At 52.0% G+C, this 20,701-nt stretch overlaps 1 protein-coding gene across 9 annotated transcripts in view; it reads right to left on the bottom strand.

Moving 5' to 3' along the window:
* Positions 1–621: 621 nt before the first annotated feature.
* Positions 622–20,701, bottom strand: part of AFDN (afadin, adherens junction formation factor) — a 138,235-nt gene continuing 118,155 nt past the window's right edge. For 7 of the 9 annotated variants that reach the window (XM_079939691.1, XM_079939696.1, XM_079939693.1 and 4 more), the window contains 5 exons: positions 18,186–19,112; positions 9,841–9,954; positions 6,609–6,882; positions 3,356–3,440; positions 622–2,537 (listed from right to left, as the gene is read on the bottom strand). In XM_079939691.1, coding sequence (XP_079795817.1) covers positions 2,384–2,537; positions 3,356–3,440; positions 6,609–6,882; positions 9,841–9,954; positions 18,186–19,112 — 1,554 coding nt within the window. In that variant the 3' untranslated portion in view covers positions 622–2,383. The remainder of the gene's footprint in view (positions 2,538–3,355; positions 3,441–6,608; positions 6,883–9,840; positions 9,955–18,185; positions 19,113–20,701) is intronic. The other 2 variants (XM_079939694.1, XM_079939698.1) reach the window with 1 other exon arrangement.

Below are 20,701 nucleotides of genomic sequence, written 5' to 3'. Positions count from 1 at the left end.
CGTCTCTTTTAATTAAGTTTTCGTCCTCCCGACTTCAAGTACCTTTTTGGGCCTTAAAATACACTAAAAGTGAACACTTACAGTCCCAACATGTTAACAGCCGGTGCTACGAGAAGGTCTCCTGAGTTTCTACCACCGAGATGCCCCTTCCTTTGGGAAAGTCTTTCCTGAAACCCGACAGCCCCGCTCAGAGGCCATGGTGAAGGTGGATGGGACAGGCAGGCGACCACGAGCCCCCGGTGGGCGGGCCCTTGCCCTCAAGCACGTGGCACAGGCATCCGGTTCACACACACGGGCAACGGTGGGACGGCGTAACCGAGCAGCAGCCTCGGTGCCCAGCAGGACAGAGCAGCCGAGGCGCAAGGCGAGTCCTGGACGCCCGCAGGCTGGGCACTGGAGCCGCGGCCAAGGGGACCTGGACCCTCCATCCGTCCGTCTGTGCGATCGGGATGGAGAACGTCCGCCCGACTGACACGGGACGGGACTGATGCCCGGTGGACGGATGCGTGGACGGGAGTGGGAGACGGGAGGGGGACTGATAGCACAAAGGCAATCTTTTCAGCACTGTCAAAATCATAGCAAATACACTTAAATACATACAAAGTTTATTAAAAATAGGTTGCCAATGAAATACAGTAGAAATGGAAAACTACAGCAGTTCTGATGTCTTCTCCATAGTAATGCACAGTTATGACACGCACTTCTACACATATTCACATTTGACCTAATCGTCCAAGGACGGCCAAATCCACGTGTACGAGTTTACAACCACACATACCGATATCCCTGCGTGTACATATTTACATGTACTTGCATGTACTTAGGTGTATTTGTTGTTTTTCTATATATTAACAGAATCATAGTTCACCTGCATCTTTTCCTTTAAAGAAGGCGTGGATTTAGTCCCCATAAGGCTGCCAGTGCTCTCAAGACGTCTGGGAGGAGCAAGCATGCAAATCCTTCATAAACACTTAGAACCACTTTACTCTCTTACGTAACAAGGGAGCTGGTAAAGCACACTTCCAGGGAAGAACCTGACAGACACAGAAACTATTTACACTCGCGTTTCAATGACTTGCCGTATAGCTCTCGTGAAAGTGCGCGTATTCTCCTCACACACCTCCTGGCAAGAGAACAACGTGGTGCAGAAGAACCATCGAGACCCGCAGCGGGGCTCGTCAAATAGAACATCTGCTCTTAGTCACAAAGTAATTTACTGCTTGAACATCACATAATGTAAAACAAAGTGAGGTCCGTTTCCCCAACACCAGCCACGTATTCACAGCTGCAGCAGTGACAGTGGTAACTAATAATTCCATACATGAACATTAAATAACTCTATCAGAATGTAAACGAAGAGCCTGAACCGCCATACGAACTTCTCTTACAGTGTTTAAGTTACAGACGCCAAGTGCGATCGAGCCCCCTCCTCTCCCTGGCAGCAGATCCATGTAAATCCAGTCCTTTCTCAAATTTTCAGTTTCCGAGTTGTGCTCAAGTGTCACCTACTAAGCTCTCACTCTTCTTAGATATTTTTGTTCCTATTCATGTCAACACTGTTCCGTAAAGATGTCCTCTTTTATAGATTCCCTTGGAATATTTCAAACAGTTAACTTTCTAACGTAACCGCCACCTTCAAAGTCACCGATGACTTACTGGTATAATAATCATCTGATATTTATAAAAATAAAATTTCCTAAGCTTAAATCCTCAAAGTTTTCTTCTTGGAGAAACCTGTTTTAATCAAATACTAGAGCTGAGCCGGAGGGCTGTCCCTGTAGGGCGCAGAATGGGGCATCTTACTTGGAGGACGCTTGGGTCTGGGCTGCTTCCTGGCTGCAGGGACAGGAGGACGCCAGCCGGGGACTCCTCAGCACACAAGCGCGTCTCCGCGTGGTCCCTCCTAGAAGGTGAAACCTGACTCTCCTGCAAAAGAGACTGCAGGTGCCGCTACACAGTGCAAACGACAGCCTGGGGAGTTCAAGCTTCTCTGTCTGATAAGCAAACATAAGGTTTCAGAAAAAGAACAGAAATAGGATTTCTTCGTGCTCCCTGGGGGAAGACAGGGGAGAAGAAGCATCTCATTATCCTCTGCTGCCCTTCATTCTGCCCCCTTTCAGGCCCAGGCTCTAAAAGAGAAACTAAGAGAAAAAGTTATCTTCGTGGGCGTCAGATAATGAAGAAAGCAGACAGGGTCTAAATTGTAGAAATGACACTCTCTTGGTAAAATAAAATGGAATTTCTTAGCGCTGGAACGCTTCCAAATGCCAACGCTTCTAGAAACAGGAATCACCAGTGGCTTGGGAAGGTGGCCCGCCCCATCCTCCGGGCAGGCGCAGCCCGGAAGCACAGCGAGAGGCCTGGGCTGGACACAGGGCCGTCCTCACTTCGTGTTCAGCTCGTTCTCCAGCTCCGTTAATTTGCGAGAGGCTTTCACTTTGTTGGAGACGTCGTGGCCTTGGGAGAAGAGGCGCTGGCGCTCTCTGAACGTCAGGTTTTCAGGGGCTCCAGGACCCCCAGCTACATCCGTGTCTTGGCTGCATTGGAAGGAAATGCAAAGGGTTACTCTTCAAAATAGAAACAACCCGTCAACGCTAAGTTTACATAATACGCAATTAAGTAAAAGTTAGAACAAAGACTCATTCTTTGTTAAATTTTCTCATACTCCTGCCTGTGGGCTGTATTTAAACCCGTGTAGAAAAAGGGCAAAATGTTCTCCTTACTAAAATGTTAACTTTCTCCAGTCACACCCAACTCTCAAAAGGCCAGCAACTTCAGTTTCAGCAAGCAGATGCTGCTCAGTAGTTGAGGTGAACTAAAGAGGGTCGTTTTCAAACCCAGCATTTTAATGAATCCTACATGTATCCGAGAGGCATCTATCAACATACTAACTTCATAAAAAGTTATAGTAAGATGCTAAAGGTTTTCTGGATTAGTTCAACGTCAATGACTTAAGAACTGTTTGGGCATCCGCCGTTCTGACTAAAACCTAGTTGAGGACGTTCGCTGAAGCCTGAGGGGGCGGCCTTTCGCGGTCCATCAGGACACCTGGGCTTTTTGCCCTGGACTCTGCGACCTTCTTTGGTGGAAGCGAACAGCAATGTGTCCAGCTGCTTCTAAAGTTCTGACCAGAAAGCCTGGTACCTACGCACCGCCTGAAGCAGAACTATGTTAGCAACACAAGATAAAACAAAGCCTCTGTGCTCACACAGTTCTGTACAATGAGAAACACCTGAGCTGACCACGAAGTCTGACATTTCAGCCCAGCCTCATAAACGGTGGTGCAAGAAAAAAGTCCTTGAGGACGAGACACTCGTCCAGCACAAGTTCAGTTCTAGCAAGTTCTAGCAAATACCTTTTAGACAGTTTCTCTCTCGGATCGCGATAAACGTCATGGGCCCCGATCAGTGTTCCAGCAGATCCCACGTAAGAGTTTGGTCCTTTCCCATAAAAGGAAAAGTCAAAGTTAAAGTACTTGCATTAGTTCCCAAACTTCACTCATGATGACGATGCAGTGCTCATGACGTCTTTAAGTCCTGAATAAAGCAGCCAAAGGCTCTTCAAATCAGTAAAAGATCCAACAACTGGACATTCACATCCCTCGGTGGCCTGAGCAACCCAGTCAGGACCCTCACAAGGCGCTAAGTGCCTGGCCTGCTGCCTTTTACTATTAGAGAGGAAACCAGCATAAGTCTCAGGGGCTAACAGCCGGAAAGTTCAAATCAGGTGAAATGTGTAAGTATCATGAATTCACGATAAAAATCCACAGAAGACTGACTCAAGTGGGGAGACGGCAACATTTTTCAGACACTCCTGACACGAAGAATTTTCTTACAAAATCACCAACAGCAAACGTAACCCGAAGATGAAGAAGTAATGCTCCTCTTTTCAGGACAGCTACTGAATTGTTCCCCCACAAAATAAATGGCTAGAATTCTTAAAACTTTTGGAAAAAATGAGGTACCAAAGCCCCCTAACGTTTGATACTAACGCTGTGTATACAAAATCACTGACAAGACAAAAAGGAGACCTGGATCAGCACGGGGTGGCCGTCAAGACACCTGCCCGGCCCGGCCGGTAACTGTGGGCGAGTGACGTGGGCCGGCCTGGTACCAGCACCACATGCTCGTCTACTGCAAAGGGCTGCTGAGGATCAAAAGGGAAGATGCACGTAAAAAGCTTCAGACGCATCCGAATGTAGGTAATAGTGCCGCTAAGGATGTACGATTAAATCGGCGCTAAGGTACTTCTGCTAACGGTTAACATCAGCAAGAAAATTTCACACTTCGAAAAATCTTTTGCTTATAACCTAGGGTGAAGGAATAAACGCTCAAAGTACTCAGCAAACACTGACAGTGTCGTGCACTGGGCTAAACAGGCCACAAAACTATCACAATATTTCAACACTAAAATTATCCTTTTCAGACAGGTTGCACAAAAATGAATGCTTATGTTTCCTTCTTCCCTTTATAAAAGGAGCGTGTGACGTGCAGCCATGTCTGATACGTCCAAGACGGAGCTCAGTCACTTCTGACGGGTCCCTGCACGCACCGCATCTTCCCTCACGAGTTAGCGCAGGCCGCCGGATCGTGGCCCGGGAAGTCACCCTCCGCCAAGACTCAAAAGATTAAAGAGAAACACATCTCTAACTTAAAGTAATCTGTTCCGGGCCTTTAGATGAATTATTTGCAGAGTGGAAAGCTTTCAATTTTAATTCTATATTTTTCCTTCATTTTGCCTTAAAAACGTTGTGTTTTATCTTTTGAGCTTTAAGAATACTTGCTTCTTCCCACTGGTAAAAATCAGTTCTTGAAAAATTTCAGAATTTTTAATCAGAATATCGAACAGTTTCGGCTGACTATATATGAAGTAACACTATACATTCTTTTTTTTTTCTTTCTTTTTTTTGCGGTACGCGGGCCTCTCACTGTTGTGGCCTCTCCCGCTGCGGAGCACAGGCTCTGGACGCACAGGCTCAGCGGCCATGGCTCACGGGCCCAGCCGCTCCGCGGCATGTGGGATCTTCCCGGACCGGGGCACGAACCCGTGTCCCCTGCATCGGCAGGCGGACTCTCAACCACTGTGTCACCAGAGAAGCCCAACACTACACATTCTTCAAATCATTTTCAAAGAGCTTTAGTGAAGAACATTTTTTAACACGTTGCTATGCTAAAATTTGACATCATCCATTCCAATCCGTACCCTAACCCTACTCCTCACAGCATCAGGGGAAGAACCGAGTCCAGGCCACAGAGGCTCATGGCAGAGGGGGGAGCTGAACAGGGTGAGACAGTGGGGGAGCTGGCGGACACGAGGGCAGAACGCAGACAGCTCTGCACTTTACGAGGAATCTTCAAGAAGCAGGAGCGACCAGACGCAGGGTGTAACCTGCTCCCATGCGGTACTTTTAGTGTGAAGTAGAAGGGTTAGTGATGTGACTGAAAGCCCAGATGGCTAGAAGTGACTCCGCACTACAATATCCCTCACCAAACCTATTTATCTGTGTCACGACACTCACAAAACAGCTAAGGTTCAGCCTGTAATCTGATGGCATCTTGCTTCAAAAATTGCTATTATCACACAGGTCTTTCAAGGTACCACATTCTAGATATTTGCAACAGAAATTTTACAAAAAGATTTAACGCTGGCTTCTAAGTGACTCGACCTAAGGATTATCTACTAAACCTTCCAAGTGAATCAGAGCTCTGACTCAGATGGCAAGAAAGATTCCAGTAAAACTCGTTTACCTACGAGTCACGGTTACTTCAGTTTGACTATTCAGTTCTTTTAGAACTGCCGGGAGCCCGATGCACGGACTCTGCAGAACCGAGAAGACTCAGTTAGAGCACGTTCACCGCCAGCCTCCCAATGTTTAAAGTGGCCAGACCAGGCTGAAGCCTGCATCTTGATAACGCACAGCTGTGCTTTCAATCTAGCTTTCAGCCCTGTCTCCAAAGCTGATTAGGAACACGGGCCTGCAGCACCCGTGGGTGTGCTCTGCGGTCCACGGAGGGTCACGGCCAGAGGCAGCCGCACGCCGCCTGGGCCTGGCCAGCAGGGCCGGGACGTATGAGCGTGGGAGGGACGGGGAGGGACGGGGCCGGCTCGGGCAGGGGTCGCTTCACACCCACCCCGACAGGGCGGCTCAGCCGGCAACACGAAGTTCTGCGTGTGCTAAACAGCTGGAAGTACACAGGGGCCGACGGCACTAGCGACAGGAAGAAATTTAACTGTGGACACCGAGATGCTCGAGCGCGCACCCACTTATTGAGGTAGGGGACGCAGGCCGGGACCAACAGCGCTTCAAGCGATTAGGGGGACGGAGGAGGGCTGCCGCTGCCGGCTGACTGCGGAAACGGGACGGTTTCCAGTGCGGAGATCACTGCTGGCGCCCTGAGAGGGCCTGCCCCAGAGCAGGAACGCCGGCCTTCCGGCTGCGGTGGAGCAGGGAGAGCCCCGCTCCACGGCGGGCGGAGCGGAGGGGCTGCCGGACAGACGGCAGAAGCTCGGCTTGGTGGCAGGGGCGGGGGGTGGGATGGAGAGGAAGACGCCACCGCAGGCCGGCGCCGCGGCGGGGGGAGGGCCTGGCGCGGGAGGCGCATCCTGACCTGCCGGGCCGCCGTCCTCGTCGTCGTCCTCCTCGGTGTAAGCCACGAGCTTGGCGGTGTACAGGGAGTCGGGGGAGAGCACCTGCGCCTGCAGGTAGGAGGCGGTGCGCTGGGGCGGCGGCGGGGGCGCGGGAGCCGAGGGCTCGTAGCCCCGCGGGAGCGGAGGGCGGCCCAGGCCCAGCTCCTCGGGCTCCAGCAGCTGGCGCTCGGCCTCGTCGTGCTGTCGGCGGCGCTCGGCCTCCAGGCGGCTGTAATACCCCTCCTCCTGTCGCCTCTGTGGCAGTGGACAGAAGCGCGAGGTCAGCGGGCAGGAAGGGACGGGCCTGCCCCGGGTCCCCCAGCACCACGGCGGATGGACCCGGACACCGTCTTCCCTTGGGACTCGGTCTCCGACGCCAGACCGCGTGGGGACGGGGGAGGGAGGAATGAAGGAGCTGTCAGGGCCCCAGCCCCAGGTACCACGTGGCTGTCCCATCCCCAGCCGCTTCTCTCTCTCTCCTTCTGTCGCCGGTGGGACAGTAACTTACCTGTCACTCCTGACTTTAAAGACACAGGCACCCCAAAGCTAGGCTGCACCTGCCTTTCTAGAGCTGGCACTCCCCGAAGTGCAGCCCTGTGTGCTTTTCCACCGAACCCCAGTAAGCTCAGAAGAGCGGTCCTTCCTTCACAAGAAGGACGTGATTACGTCACCTGGCTGACTTCTAGGTATTCAGAGGGAAGCGACTAGGAAACCCCGAACTGTAAAAAAACATGACTCATCTTTCCAAGGTCACAACCAATACGCTTTCCACGGTTTTTAATTGGTATTTCAAATCTTAATAAACTCCCTGCCAGACAGAAAACTGAGAGAGCCAGGAAGCAAGATAGTCAAATATATTTTGACACGGACTGTACATTTTTTTCTGACATATATCTGCACAAACTACAGTTGACAGCGTTAACATTGAAAAAAGTAACAGCACAGTTTTGTTAAAGATTGACAAAAGTTTCAGAACACAAGAAACAAGTGAAGAAGAAAAGAGCTGAAAGATCAAACAGTAATCTGCCTTAACTTGAGGAATGTTCAATGTACAATGTGCACAGAACGGAAGTACAGTGGACTTTAAATTCATTCAACGGAAGGGGACCAATTTTAGGGGCCTTGCTGGCATTAGGATTAAAGTTTTTAGTCCCCATTTCACTTTGCACACTGTGTCTTCTCCCTACTCCCTCCACACCAAACACACACACACACACACACACACACACACACACACACACGAGTACACAGTGGGCAAAGCTTCACCTTCTGAGGGAGAAAACGCTAAGGACAGATGCCAGCCTCAATCCTGGCCCTGGGCCCCATTTCTCACTTCATCTTCTTACACTATGTTGAGACACCCTGAAGAAAAAACATTTTTACCTTATTTTCTACACAAAATGAGCGTTCTCTTAGAGTGGGGAATTAAATCTGGAATGACCTCCGCAGAGCTTAAGTGGAGTTGTGAGGAATCTTAGTATTATGTGAACAAAGCTCACTTGGTCACATTTTAGGGAAACCACAACATGTTCTTTCAGTTACACTAAGAGCAGGTGTACAGGCACATGAACCGAGAAGACTTCATTCTACCCAAAAGTGAACGGCACGTTTTCCTAGGACAGAGAAACCCATCAATTTTGCACATTCTCTACAAAAAATAGGTTATTCGGCTTCCTTTTACGCTGAGTGCTCAATTATAGAAGCAGTTACCCACACACAGGTGCACCTGACGTAATCACGAGTTGTGAGAACGCACACTGGAAAAAAGTCAAATAACCCAGGAATTTCCCAACGTGGAGAACACGGCCTGGCCGCCTCCCCGCGGGCACTACTCCCAGGTGGCCGAGGGCTCAGGCAGAGGTGGGACAGACAGCTGAGGGGCCCGGCCAGGAAAACACACCCTGCGAGCAGCCCCGGGACAGCAGCACGACAGACACTGTAAAACCCGGGTCTAGTGGCTCAAACTGTGGAAACCCCATTTCCTTAGATGCATTACTGACTTTGACAAGCTCGAGGGGAGCCTCACCATGAAACCCCAGACTCTGGGAACAGCGCACAAGCTCTTCAGGCACAGTTGACAGCACGATGACCGGAACGGCAAAGGCCAACAGACCGTAGACATGGCTCATTTCAGTGCAGGTGTGCCCACGTCATCTACCTGGCTCGCACTTAACCAAGTCATCCGTCATTTCCACTGTCTTACTCTCTGCCTGTCGCGTCCCCACAGACCCCATCACTACCAGAGCCCCCCAAGCTTCCTCCTGCAGGGTGCGCCATGAGGGTGCTCGCTGGACTTTCCCCACCAGGAGCCATGACCTCAGAGCTCCCGCCTTCACAGAAGGGAAGTAACGGAAGGCCAGCTTCTCCCACACCTTGTCCAGGGACCGGCCAGCCCTGGAGAGACCCAGAAGCGAGCCCAGAGCCGCGGCGACGCGCCCACAGACGGCAGGGCCTGGAGGGCAGCATCACCAAGCGCCCATTTCTCAGGGGAGCTCGTGTGCTGTCATGTTAAAGGCAATTGAAAGGATTACCTGAATCTCAGAAACCCACATACGGAAACAAAGCAATAACTCGGGATATCTACCAGATTACACACTAAATTAAATGTCCTTGTATCGTGTTTTCTATAAGCCATTCGCTCTCTTCACCCCTGACCAGAATTAAGTCATGAAATAACCGATTTGAAACCCTTAAGGTTAACAGAGTGACTTCCTAGTTTCCTGTCCTTCCCACGGCCCGACCTCCCTGTGAACAACTGGACACTTGTCACCTTCACAGTGACGAACTGGACCCCGTCCAGCAAAGACCAGAGCCCTGAGCACACAGAGGCCCCACAGTCCACAAGCTTGAGCGACAAGACTCGGAGGAGAGGGGGTGGGGGGAGAGCCAGGAGGAGAAGGGGGAGGGGGGACAGCCAGGAGAAGGGGGAGGGGGGACAGCCAGGAGGCGAAGGGGGAGGGGGGACAGCCAGGAGGCGAAGCGGGAGGGGGACAGCCCGGAGGAGAAGGGGGAGGGGGACAGCCCGGAGGAGAAGGGGGAAGGGGGACAAGCAGGAGGAGAAGGGGGAGGGGGACAGCCCGGGGAAAAGGGGATGACAGCTCAGAGGACAGGGCCGGGGCCCGGCTGGCCGACCGGGCTCCAGTTTCAACGGCGGCCCCCTTGCGCGTCCCGGGCCCCTCAGCCGCGCACCCCTCGCCCTCAGAGCACCAGGACCTTTTCTTCGGCCTCGCGCCTGGCCCGCTGCTCCTCCTGCCGGGCCCGCTGCTCAGCCTCCCGGGTCCGTATCTCCTCCAGCTGCTGCTGCCGCCGCCGCTCCTCGTCCTGCAACTGAGGACAGGTCCCGTTCAGTGCGCGCCCGGAGCGTCCCAGCGCCAGACACAGGACGCGCACACGACACAAGCACACGCACGGCTGAGAACAGACACCAGGCGGAGGTCACGGCGGACACCAGAGCCCGCCACCTAACGACTCCGTCCCCACCGCTCCAGAGCTACGCTTCCATCGACTGTGGCTCAGAGGAGGAGGCATTTACCCTGGACGCTCACACGTGAAACAGCACAGTTCTTTCACTAGGACATACTCAGCTTAAGCAGCTCACGTGGGGGCAGAGAAGGCTCCAACGTACGGAGCCGTGAGACACACTGGCCCACCCCCTTCCTTCGCCCCGGTTCAGTTTCCACCGTGAAGGTCAAGAAAGACTCCGCACTCTCGCGGCCCGTGGCAGGTGACCTAGCCTCTGGATGGGGGTGGGGTGAGGCCCACGGGGCAGCAGAAGCTCCAGGGGGCCAGCGGCCGCCTCGTCTCAGGGACACGGCTTCTAGCTCTCCTCCCGCCCGTGCCCGTCCTGGCCCTTTGCCGTCCGTTCCCTCTGGGTCCCACCCCAGACGCCAAGAATTCCTGCCCAGTTCAGGGATCCCCCAAAGTCTGATTCACAGAATGTGAAGCTGAAATTTGGGAGGAACCTTACTGGAACTCTGTCCCGCTACATGTCTGTCAAGTAACTGTCCATCCTGTTCGAGCACCTTCAGTGTCTGGGGCCTACAGCCTGCCTCCCAGGACAGTGGTAACTACTAGTCCAAAAGCCTTCCTACTGTTCTAAAATTCATCCCCTCATCGCTGTCTGTCTTTCGTCCTTCAGGTTCTGCCTTTCTGACACAATACAAAACAAATTCAGTATCTGTCCTTCATACCATTCAGATACTTAAGGACACCTTCAAACACCTGAGACGCTCGGCTTTCAGCTCCTGTACCCTCCTGCTCACACTCCTCTGCACACTACAGGTCGAAAACGCCTCAGGGAGCCGTGAATTAAAAGCGCATTTGACTAGCGGAGAACAGAGTAAGAGTCTCTTTTCGCCATGTCCGTAGGCTACAGCTACTTTTGTAGTTACAGCCTAAGGTAACGGCGACTTGGAAAAGCTCGCATTCACCATTTACTTCTTCTCTGTTCCAGACCTGGGCGTGGCACAAGAGGTGACTCAAAATTTTACATTAAAGTAGCACTGAGGCCATCGAGTTCAACCTCTAACCACTGCAGGAACCCGACATAAAACCACTCAAGGTGTACTTCTGCATCTATATAATCACTAGTTACCCTATAGGTTATTCATAGCAAACCCAGAAAACGTTAACTTCTGGATCTGAACTGTTGGAGTGTATTTTTTTCCTAAACAAAAACAAAAACCGAACAACTTGACTCTTGCTTGGCTTCTGTGGAACAAAAACTGTATCTGGTGGGAAAGTAACTAACTTGTGTAATCACGCTTTTTCGTGTCAGTGAACAAAACTAAAACATCTCAGAAAGAAATTAAAACTCCCTTCTCAACTACCTCTTTAGTATACTCTAGGTATAAGCCTAGGAGGATGCTAGGGTAATTATTAGGTTTTGGAGGTCTTGTAGCGGTAGATGCTAATGATTAAGCAGCACGGAAACAGTCAGAAGTGCCCTGCTGCGTGGAAACGCAGAGGAAAGGACTTACCAGGAATCTTAGAGTCATCAGCACAAATTATGGGACACAGCACCCAAATAAAAATAACAAAATAAAAAAGCAATTGATCACATTAGACAGCTACAGAAAAGTAATTTGTGGAAGAATGTAAAATTGCATGAATGCATCAGAAGTGTTTCTGTTACCCAATAAAGCAAAAACTAATTTCATTATGTTCTCTCAGTACTTTTTAGACCTAATGAAAAACAAGTTCTGAGCAAGAAAATCAGTACACACTGAATCAGCTCTTTTAAGTTAAACAGGATAATTTTAAGAAATCAGAGCAATTTCAATTCTCATAATTAAAGGTACAGAACTCTATCTTATAAATCTATCAACAGGCATTTTCTCTTAAAATCCTGACGGTGGTAAACGAGGAGCCTTTCCCTCGTGCTGTTTCACTGGTTTCTATAAAGGTAGCAAATGAACCAGTGCTGTTAGAACTAAGGCAGTTTCTTTCCACTCTTTGATAAGCTGTTTCAGGTATTTTCATTTTCAAAACACAGGCTGTTTTTGCTTTTCAAAAATATGCTGCTTTACTCAAAAAAAAAAAAAAGAGAGAGAAAAGAGAACCTCTTACTTTTCCCCACATAACAGAGCCGGGTGGTGCACCGAGGTGTACGGTTACGTCTCACAACAGTTAAAGAGCACTTCAACTTACGTTGGGAAGTTAATGGTTCTGAGAGCCAGTGCCTGACGGGGCCTGAACACTGTGAGGTTACATGAAATGCAGACAACCTCGCTGTTTCACATTAAAGGAACGGAAAGTCGCATGCTGTCGAAACAGTCTCGTAGGAAGTTCTACTTGGGGAAACTAGACTTGAACAGACACAGTAATCATTCTTACAGAGTGAGTCAAGACAGCCCAGACTGAAGCTACTCCAGCCAAGAACTAGGCTGGGATTCTGAAAGCAGCACGCAAGCCTGACCCGAGGCCTTGCGATACTGAGGCAGTCCGAAAAAAATAGTTAAAAAAATAGTACGTTGAGATCTGTGTATTTAGACTTTATACTTTTTTTGGGGAATCTTCCCGGACCGGGGCACGAACCCGTGTCCCCTGCGTCAGCAGGCAGACTCCCAACCACTGCGCCACCAGGGAAGCCCTATACTTTATACTTTTGTTCCACAAAAATACGGTAACTTATATCTTTAATTTCATGTTGAAATATCTGAATACAAAACGGGGCCAAAACATCCTTTACTTTTTGACATTTTCTCTGAAAAGCAACTGTAAGTCTGTTAAGCACATCACCCTTTCTCTCTGCAGGCCTTTTCTGCTTATGCTCCCACCCATTAAAAATACTCACCCTAAAACAACTTTAAGGCCCCCAGATAAAGAGGTCCCGATAGGCCACTTATTAGGACAGGACTCTGGCATCCTGTCCTAGCACACGCAGCTTCCTGCCGCGTCTCTTCTCGGGGCGGCGGGGGGCGGGGGGGGGGGAATTTCCCTCTGGAGGGAGGGCCCTCCCCATCAGCAAATGGGAAGGGCTGCCACTGGACGACACCAGCTCTCGGCCCTCCGTCAGTGGGGCTCCCTGCCCCGGGTGCAGCCGTCCCCTTCTTTGTAACTGAAGGAACATGATTCTGTCCAGAGTTCTAAGGGGAGACCTACAGGTGCAGGCCTACTCCAGCAGCAGAGACAGGTGAGAAGCGTGGCTCACAGCAGCCCAGAGCAGACATCTGACGTTCGCCTAGGGCAGCTGTTCTCCCCCTGACACAACCACAGGAACTTGGTGTTCTACTCCCAAACGCACACATGCTGGTTTGAGTATGAACTTATTTCTCCTCCTTGAATAAAACTGACGCTTCCCGAAGGTGGGCTGTGTCTACCCTCCAGCCTCAACATCCTGGGCAGGGTCTCCCACCTGAACAGGCAGAGAACACTCTGCTGCCTTCTGAGACAGGCCCCTCCGCAGGTACAACTCTCCGTTAAGGTTCCTACTGATTCTTGCTTGAGGTTTCTACAAAGCGTCTAATTCAACTGCTTCCATACCGGAGATGCTCCGGAGGGCTACGGCCAATTTCTACATAAAGGCCAAACAAGAAGGCAGCCCACAGCGTCTCTGAAAACACCCCCTCCCTGCTCTACCCAAGGGGGAGGGATTCTTCCCGTGAGCTGTCGGGTCATCTGAGACGGAAGATGAACCACTCAACTGGCAGGAGACGAAGCTGCGACGGGCCAGCTGAGAGACTGCTGGTCTCGGAAGCGTCTCCTTGAAAGATGGTTCGCAGTAACCGTTTGATGAGCAGCAGACGTTTTCGTGAAGCACAAAGAATACTAAATATGAACCCAGAATATCCTGGTCAGGATCTCTACGCTCAGTCTACGCGACACTGGGTACTAGGCCTGCCCTTCTCGTCTGCGCACGTTGCAGCTGTCACGGACGGGAGGGCCACAGAAGCGGTCACCCAGCCGCCTAGAGCAGTGAAGGCTGAGCTCCCCTCCTGTCTGCAGGGGGCAGGACCGGCTGCCCCTCAGAGGTCAGCAGGGCCAGCAGGCGCGGCTGCAGCGCCGGGTGGGCCCGGGAGGTGTCCTGCGGGCCGGGAGACCTGGGGCGCTTCTGGAGGGGTAGGGGGCCGCTGCAGGGTCGCGGGGCTTCTGCGACCTGCCGGGCGGCGGCAGCCGTGTGCAGGAGAGTCTGCAAAGGGAGCACGGGCCCGGGCGAGCGAGCCACTGTGCAGGTGGTCAGCTTCCCAGGAAGCTGGGAATCCCTCTGCAGGGAGGGGAGAGGCGCCACGGCAACCGCAGGCTCCCCAGACTGGGCGACTGGGAGAGTCGGGCGCGCCGGGGAAGCTGCAGGTGCAGCGGATGGCAGTTCGCCGTCCCGTCCCATATGCAAGTGCACGGGAGGCTCGGGTCCGGGAGGAGGTAGGTGAGCGCAGGGGAGGGCGGCCCTGGGCCCACGTGGGGCGACGGGCACTCAGGGACCCGGGGACCAGAGCCGCCAGGGCAGCCTCGCCTCCTCTCCAGCTCTCCGAAGCTCCCATTTCTCCCACGCGTCACCACAACTATCCCGGGACAGAGCCTAAGGAAAGGCCTTACAGACCGCACGGCGGGGCCCTGCACAAGCGGGCACACGCCTGTACCCGGTCCCCATCGTCCCCGGGGGCCAGTGCCTAACAGCCCCCGGGACAAGGCAAGAGCTCAACCTCTGCTGGGGAATCAGCTAAGAAATGCTCGGAAACACGGTGCTTACCGCCAACATCAGCCCTCGAAATAATTGTCTTTTAAAGGAAGAAAACCCCGAACTACGCCTTTGAAATAAAAATCTTAGTGCACCCTTTACCCCTGGGTATTGTCACTCACCTGTCACCACCACGCTCCCCCCCCCCCCCCCCCCCCCCGCACTCAGGATTCTCTTGGGGCCTCAGTCGGCGCATCTCAAAGCTGAGGCCCCAGGCTGCCTGGCCTGCACGTGTGTGACAAGGACCTGGTACCTGAAGAGACGAGTGGGACTGACTGGTGTCTCCCACCCCCTTCCATACGGACACCTTAACACACAGAGAGGCAGGGAAAGAAGCAGATACTTCTCGTCTCTGTCTCATACGGAGAAAAACACAAAGCCCAGAAAACATGCCTCTCAGTCATCGAGGAGAGATGTTTTCAAGAGAGGTTTCCCTTTGCAGTGACGCTGCCATCACGCTATTTACATTGAAAAAAAGGACGAAACAAAACGAAAAAAGGAGGGCTGTTACCTGCTGAAAAGGCCATTAGCGTCAAACCTGGATTCAGAGACTTTTTTAAAAAGTACTGTCAGATACTGGCCTTGTATCATTTAAAAGCTGACTAACAAATGTGGACTTAGAGTCAGTATCAACACACCAGCAGCCGCGAGAGGTACCGCCCTCAAGCACGAGGGTGCTAAACGAGCAACTCAGTTTCCCCAATATGGACATAAACGCATCACAGTTACAGCAGAATGCGGCCCCAAGTATTTTTTGGCAATGAACTGGTATAGCCGATAAACTAAACTAAAATCATGTGGTGTTATTGAAGAAAACACAGACTAAACGTTTACTGGAAATTCCTCTTTCTCTGCCAATAGACAGTTACACCCTAGACAGTTACATCTTAAGTGGCAAACAATGTCAATACCAGTTGAACTGAGCTTCTAATAGTGAATACTTAAAACGTATTTCTAATGTAACAAGAAAAAAACAGATTACTCACTGCAAAATTTCTCATTTGCCTATGTATTTATGAGTACGTAAGAATACAGAGTACGAATTTTATGACTAAAACTGAGTAAAGGTCAAAACCATAAACAAACAGTAAGTAACAGTTAAAAAGTAACAGAGAAAAAGCAAAGAATAACTAAATCTAAACACATTCAAAAGCATGCTTCTAGAGTCAGGGAACTACAGATCCTGATCTAGGACACCCCTGAGAACCAGATCTACTGAAAACATAAAACCACCACCACTAAAAGGAAAAAAAGGAAATCAAGACAGGAAAAAAGTACCCAAGGGAAAGAAACAAGAACATACCAAATCTAGAACAGAGATTGCTGGCATAGCAGTCTGCTGCAGGTAACAGAGAAGGAAAAAAAAAAGAAAGATGAAGTGTGAAAAAAAGGTTCAGTTTAGATCTGTATCCGCCACCAGCGTATCTGTGGTTCCCATGCTCCATCTGTGTTTGAAGGACAACCCAGTGAGAAAAGTACGGAAACTACAGACCAATTTCCAGTATTCAGAAATAGAAAAATGCCCGCATGGTATTAAATCCTTGAGCTTTATTATTAAGACACACAGCAACTAAAATGAGTAAAATTTCCCTTAGCTCTCTTATTTGGAGACTAACATATTAATCTTAAAATAAGTAATGATAAAACACACAGATACTTTAAACTATCGTAATTCATACTAAAAGGCTTTGAAATATTCAGTGTTTTTTAATCACTTGGAAAAACTGAGAGACATTCAATAAAATTTTAGCCTTCAGAGGAAAGCATAATTATAGAAATACTGCAACGTGGTTTCTAACTTCTCCCTCAACAGTAAATATTAATGACGTCCACTTATTTACCATAAACATCAGCTTTAGATTCAGAGCTAAGGCTGCGTCAGAGGTAAGCCTTCTTGCCTCGCATTGTGGGGACAGAGCCCCAGGGCCACGGCCACAGCAGCCTCTCGGGGAGCCCACCTGCAGCGCGTCCACTAGGACCCGGGTGGAGCAGGGGTGGCGGCCGTGACAGGCACACAGCTAACCACCTACAGACGGGCCAGAGTGCTGACCAGAAAGTGGAAATAGTTCAAAGGATCCTTATGCGGAAAATAATCAGTCCTTCATCAAACAGCTGCTCTTTCAAACAAAACAGTATTGATGGTAAACAGTTGTTTTTGAGGACGTTTACTACTGATGACTTGGAAACTACTAATAAAACAATGTACTGTTTACCATTTAGACCTTCACTTAAGAAATTTAAGTTTCCTCAGAGGAATTCCAGCTGAATTTTGGACCAAGTTACATATACGTCTGCTTGAGAACACAGAGCTAACAAGAAGTGTGTGCGGTGACATTCCAGGAAAATAATTCAGAGCAAAGTGAAAAGGCATCACAGTGCCGGCTCAAGGCACTCACTGCCGAGGGTCTAGGATTGAATTTCATCCTGAGCTGGAAAGATTCAAGGGTCTGACGGGACAGGAGACCCTTGGTTTAGGTCTCCAGTACAGATGACATCAGAGGTGGAATTAGAAACAAAATCCAAAAGACAAAAAGGACATGCCCTTTGCTGTTTTTTCTCAGAATACTGCATTATATCTGGGAAAAAAAAAATCACTGAAGTGCATTAACGTAAAATAGTCCCTAGCACTCACTGCAAGTTAATACCAGTAAATGCTTCTCTGTCAACAACTGTCCCGATACACAGGGTAACAGAGAATCTCAGATGCGGCACTTTAACAAGCGACTGCATTAAACGAATATAAATTTAAGTTTTCTTCTTTGACTTGACACAAAAGGAATAGAAGTTATTTTTATAACATGGAGAACCATGAATAAAATTCTAAGTTCTCACTCCCTTTAAGCTACCACTGAAATATAATTGCTTAGCACTTTAATAACACTCGAGAGTCTCTCTCTATCTGGGCCGTGACACCGGCCCTGACCCTGAGCTGTGAACCGCCCCTCTGCTACCCCTGGGGAGCACGGACCATGGAGACCAGGCGCAGCCCGTCCCGGCATGAAGCTTCAGGGCACTGCACGCCTGCCTCCGTGTGCCGGCGACGGCGGCAGAGCGGGGCAGTTAACAGCCTGTCCGGCCCACAGAGCCTGAGAGACGTTTACTCTGCAGCCTTTGAAAGACACGTTGCCAACCCCTGATCACGGTGATCACCGGTTATTAACGCGTCTTCTTCACCCACGTGCCAGCCAGCCGGCCGCAGCCAGTGGGCGCCCCACAGCTGTCAAGCGCCGTCGGACCGCGCAGAACCAGCGCCTCTCCAGCACTCGTGCCCAGAGCATCTCGCCCCGGCGCCGCAGGACAGCAGCTCCGGCCACACCCACGCCCCGCGGAGGCTGGGAGCCCGTGCCGCGTGCCCGCCCACCCGCCCGCCCGGCCCCGTTACCCGCGCTCTGCGCTCGGCCTCCAGGCGCTGCATGAGCAGCACGGTGTCCACGTCGTCGTCCTCCTCCTCCTCGTCGTCCTCGTCCTTCTGCTTGGACTCCTGCAGCCGCTTCTGGAACTGCCACTCCAGCATGAGCTTGCGCAGGCGGTCGCTCTCCTCGGCCGAGCGCTCGGCCTTGCCCTGCAGCTCCTGGATCTCGCGGCTCAGCAGGTCCACGATGTGCAGCTGCTGCTGCTTCTCCAGCTTCTCCCGCGCGTCCCGCTTCCAGGGGTCGGGGGACAGGCTGTCCCCCGAGGCCAGCTCCTCCCTGCTGACCGTGATGTACTGCAAGTCCCGGCGCTCAATGGTGCGCGGCTGCTGCTGGGGCTGCAGCTCCCGGATGACGGTGTCCGGGGCGCGGGCAGGGGCGGGCGGGGCGGCGGGCGAGGGCGGCCCGGGGGGCGGGGGCCCGGGGGGCGGCGCCTGCGCCCGAAGCTGGCCCAGCCTGCGCTCTTGCTCCCGCCGCCGGCGCTCGCGCTCCTCCTCCAGGCGCGCCTTTTCCTTCTCGTACCAGCGCTGCTGCTCCTCCCGCTTCTTCCGCTCTGCAGCCGCCTGGGCGCCGGTGGGAGGCGGCGGGAGGGGCGAGTCCGCGGGGACTCCGTCCCCATCGCCGTAGTGCCCGGGGGGCGGGTCGGTCCGCACCGGCGGGGAGGCGGCTGGGGTCTTCCAGCGCCCAGGGCCGCTCTTGGTGAGCGTGGACGCGGGGGTGCCCGCCTTGGAAGGGGGGCCCAGGTGCTCCTGGCTGGAGGTGCTGGAGCCCAGCGAGGAGCCCTGGTTGAGCCACGCGTCGCCGCCGTCAGACCTGCGCTCCATCGCCGCCTCCACCCTCTGCCGCTCCAGGTGGTACGCGACATCCTCCCGGAGCTCCTCCTGGGACCGGGTCACGTGCTGGAAAAAGAAAACGGGAAACCGTTGTGTTTCAGCCACCGTCAGAAGTTACTGAAAGTACATAAACAGTTCAGCTCAGGAAGAAAGGAGTGTTAGGGAAAGTGTGCGGTGAGCGTACAGGACGGGCCGAGGCTGCCCGCACCCAGCGCTAATCCCGCGACGGTGCTTTCCCAGAGGACGTCTGTATCTGTTAGAAAGCTAAAGGGGAAAAGGGAAAGCGGCGCGGCCTGTCCACATCAATGGCCAAACAGCGAAATGCACGAACGCTCGGGCTCTCCACATCCGGCACCGTCCTTGTTCTGGGGCCTCACGGGCGTCTGCACTGCGGTGCCAGACACGGGGCTGACCTTGAGCAGAGGAATGTGCTTAGTCTTGTGTCGTGAAGAGCGACAAGAACTACTTCTCTGCAGTAAAATTCTAATTAGCATTCAGACTAATTATCAAATCCTAGCCACGTGATCCATCCGCGACTTTCTGAGTCCCGCCAGCTGACCACGGGCCCACAGGCCCACGAGCGCACAGACAGAGCCGGGCGCGGCGAGGAGGGATGAGCCTGTACCCGAGTCTCAGAAAGGCGGCGGGATGATCTGAGGGACACACCCGCTGCACGTGTACGAGACAAGAGTGAGCACACCTGCTTCCGCGGCTAGTCTTCTGCGTGGAAGAGGCATGTCTGAAAGTAGCGTGATGCGACAGAAAATGATTTTTTTTTTTTTTAAGATGCTGGGGGTAGGAGTTTAGTAATTAATTTTTGGCTGTGTTGGGTTTTCGTTTTTGTGCGAGGGCTTTCTCTAGTGGCAAGCGGGGGCTACTCTTCATTGCGGTGCACGGGCCTCTCACTGTCGCGGCCTCTCTTGTTGCGGAGCACAGGCTCCAGACGCACAGGCTCAGTAGTTGTGGCTCACGGGCCTAGTTGCTCCGCAGCAGGTGGGATCCTCCCAGACCAGGGCTCGAACCCGTGTCCCCTGCATTAGCAGGCAGATTCTCAACCGCTGAGCCACCAGGGAAGCCCCCAGAAAATGATCTGCTATGACGTCCCAGCCAAACAGTTTTCTTTCCAGCCCTATTAATGAGTAGAAATTGAAGACACAAATCTGGAAAATAAACTGTTTCCCTTTTCTCAAAAGGCACACCAAGAACAAAAAAATGAAATATATCACTTGAAACACCAGCAGCCTGCTAGAAAAATGGAACATGTACTTCCCACATTTTCTACAGCTTTGCCGTGTGCGCAGAAGCACAGCTCTCTGACTACTGGGCGCACGACCTGCAGCTCACATGAAAGCACGACCAGACTGCCTGCTGCGTGTGGACGGCGCTTCTCGAGTACAAAGCTTTGGAGCTGGTGCATCCAGACCACACGCCTGCTAGCCCTCGCAGCCCAGTGACAACAGGGTCACCCTTCGCTTTCCTCGAGGACTCACTTCGCTGCTGGTGCCTACTCACCGCGCCCCCCCGCGATAAGTCCTGTCCAATTCTTGGTCATTTCACCATCCACGTAAGTGACCCTTCAGCTCCCTGGCCCTCCTCCGGTGCTTATTACCCACGCTGGGAGGCCGAGGCAAACAGCACTCACAGGCCGTAGGCAT

Source organism: Stenella coeruleoalba, assembly GCF_951394435.1.
Source record: "Stenella coeruleoalba genome assembly, chromosome: 12".
In the NCBI taxonomy this organism is placed as follows: domain Eukaryota; kingdom Metazoa; phylum Chordata; class Mammalia; order Artiodactyla; family Delphinidae; genus Stenella; species Stenella coeruleoalba.
Note: the sequence above shows the minus strand (reverse complement) of the source record. Positions and strands in the feature narration are given on the sequence as shown.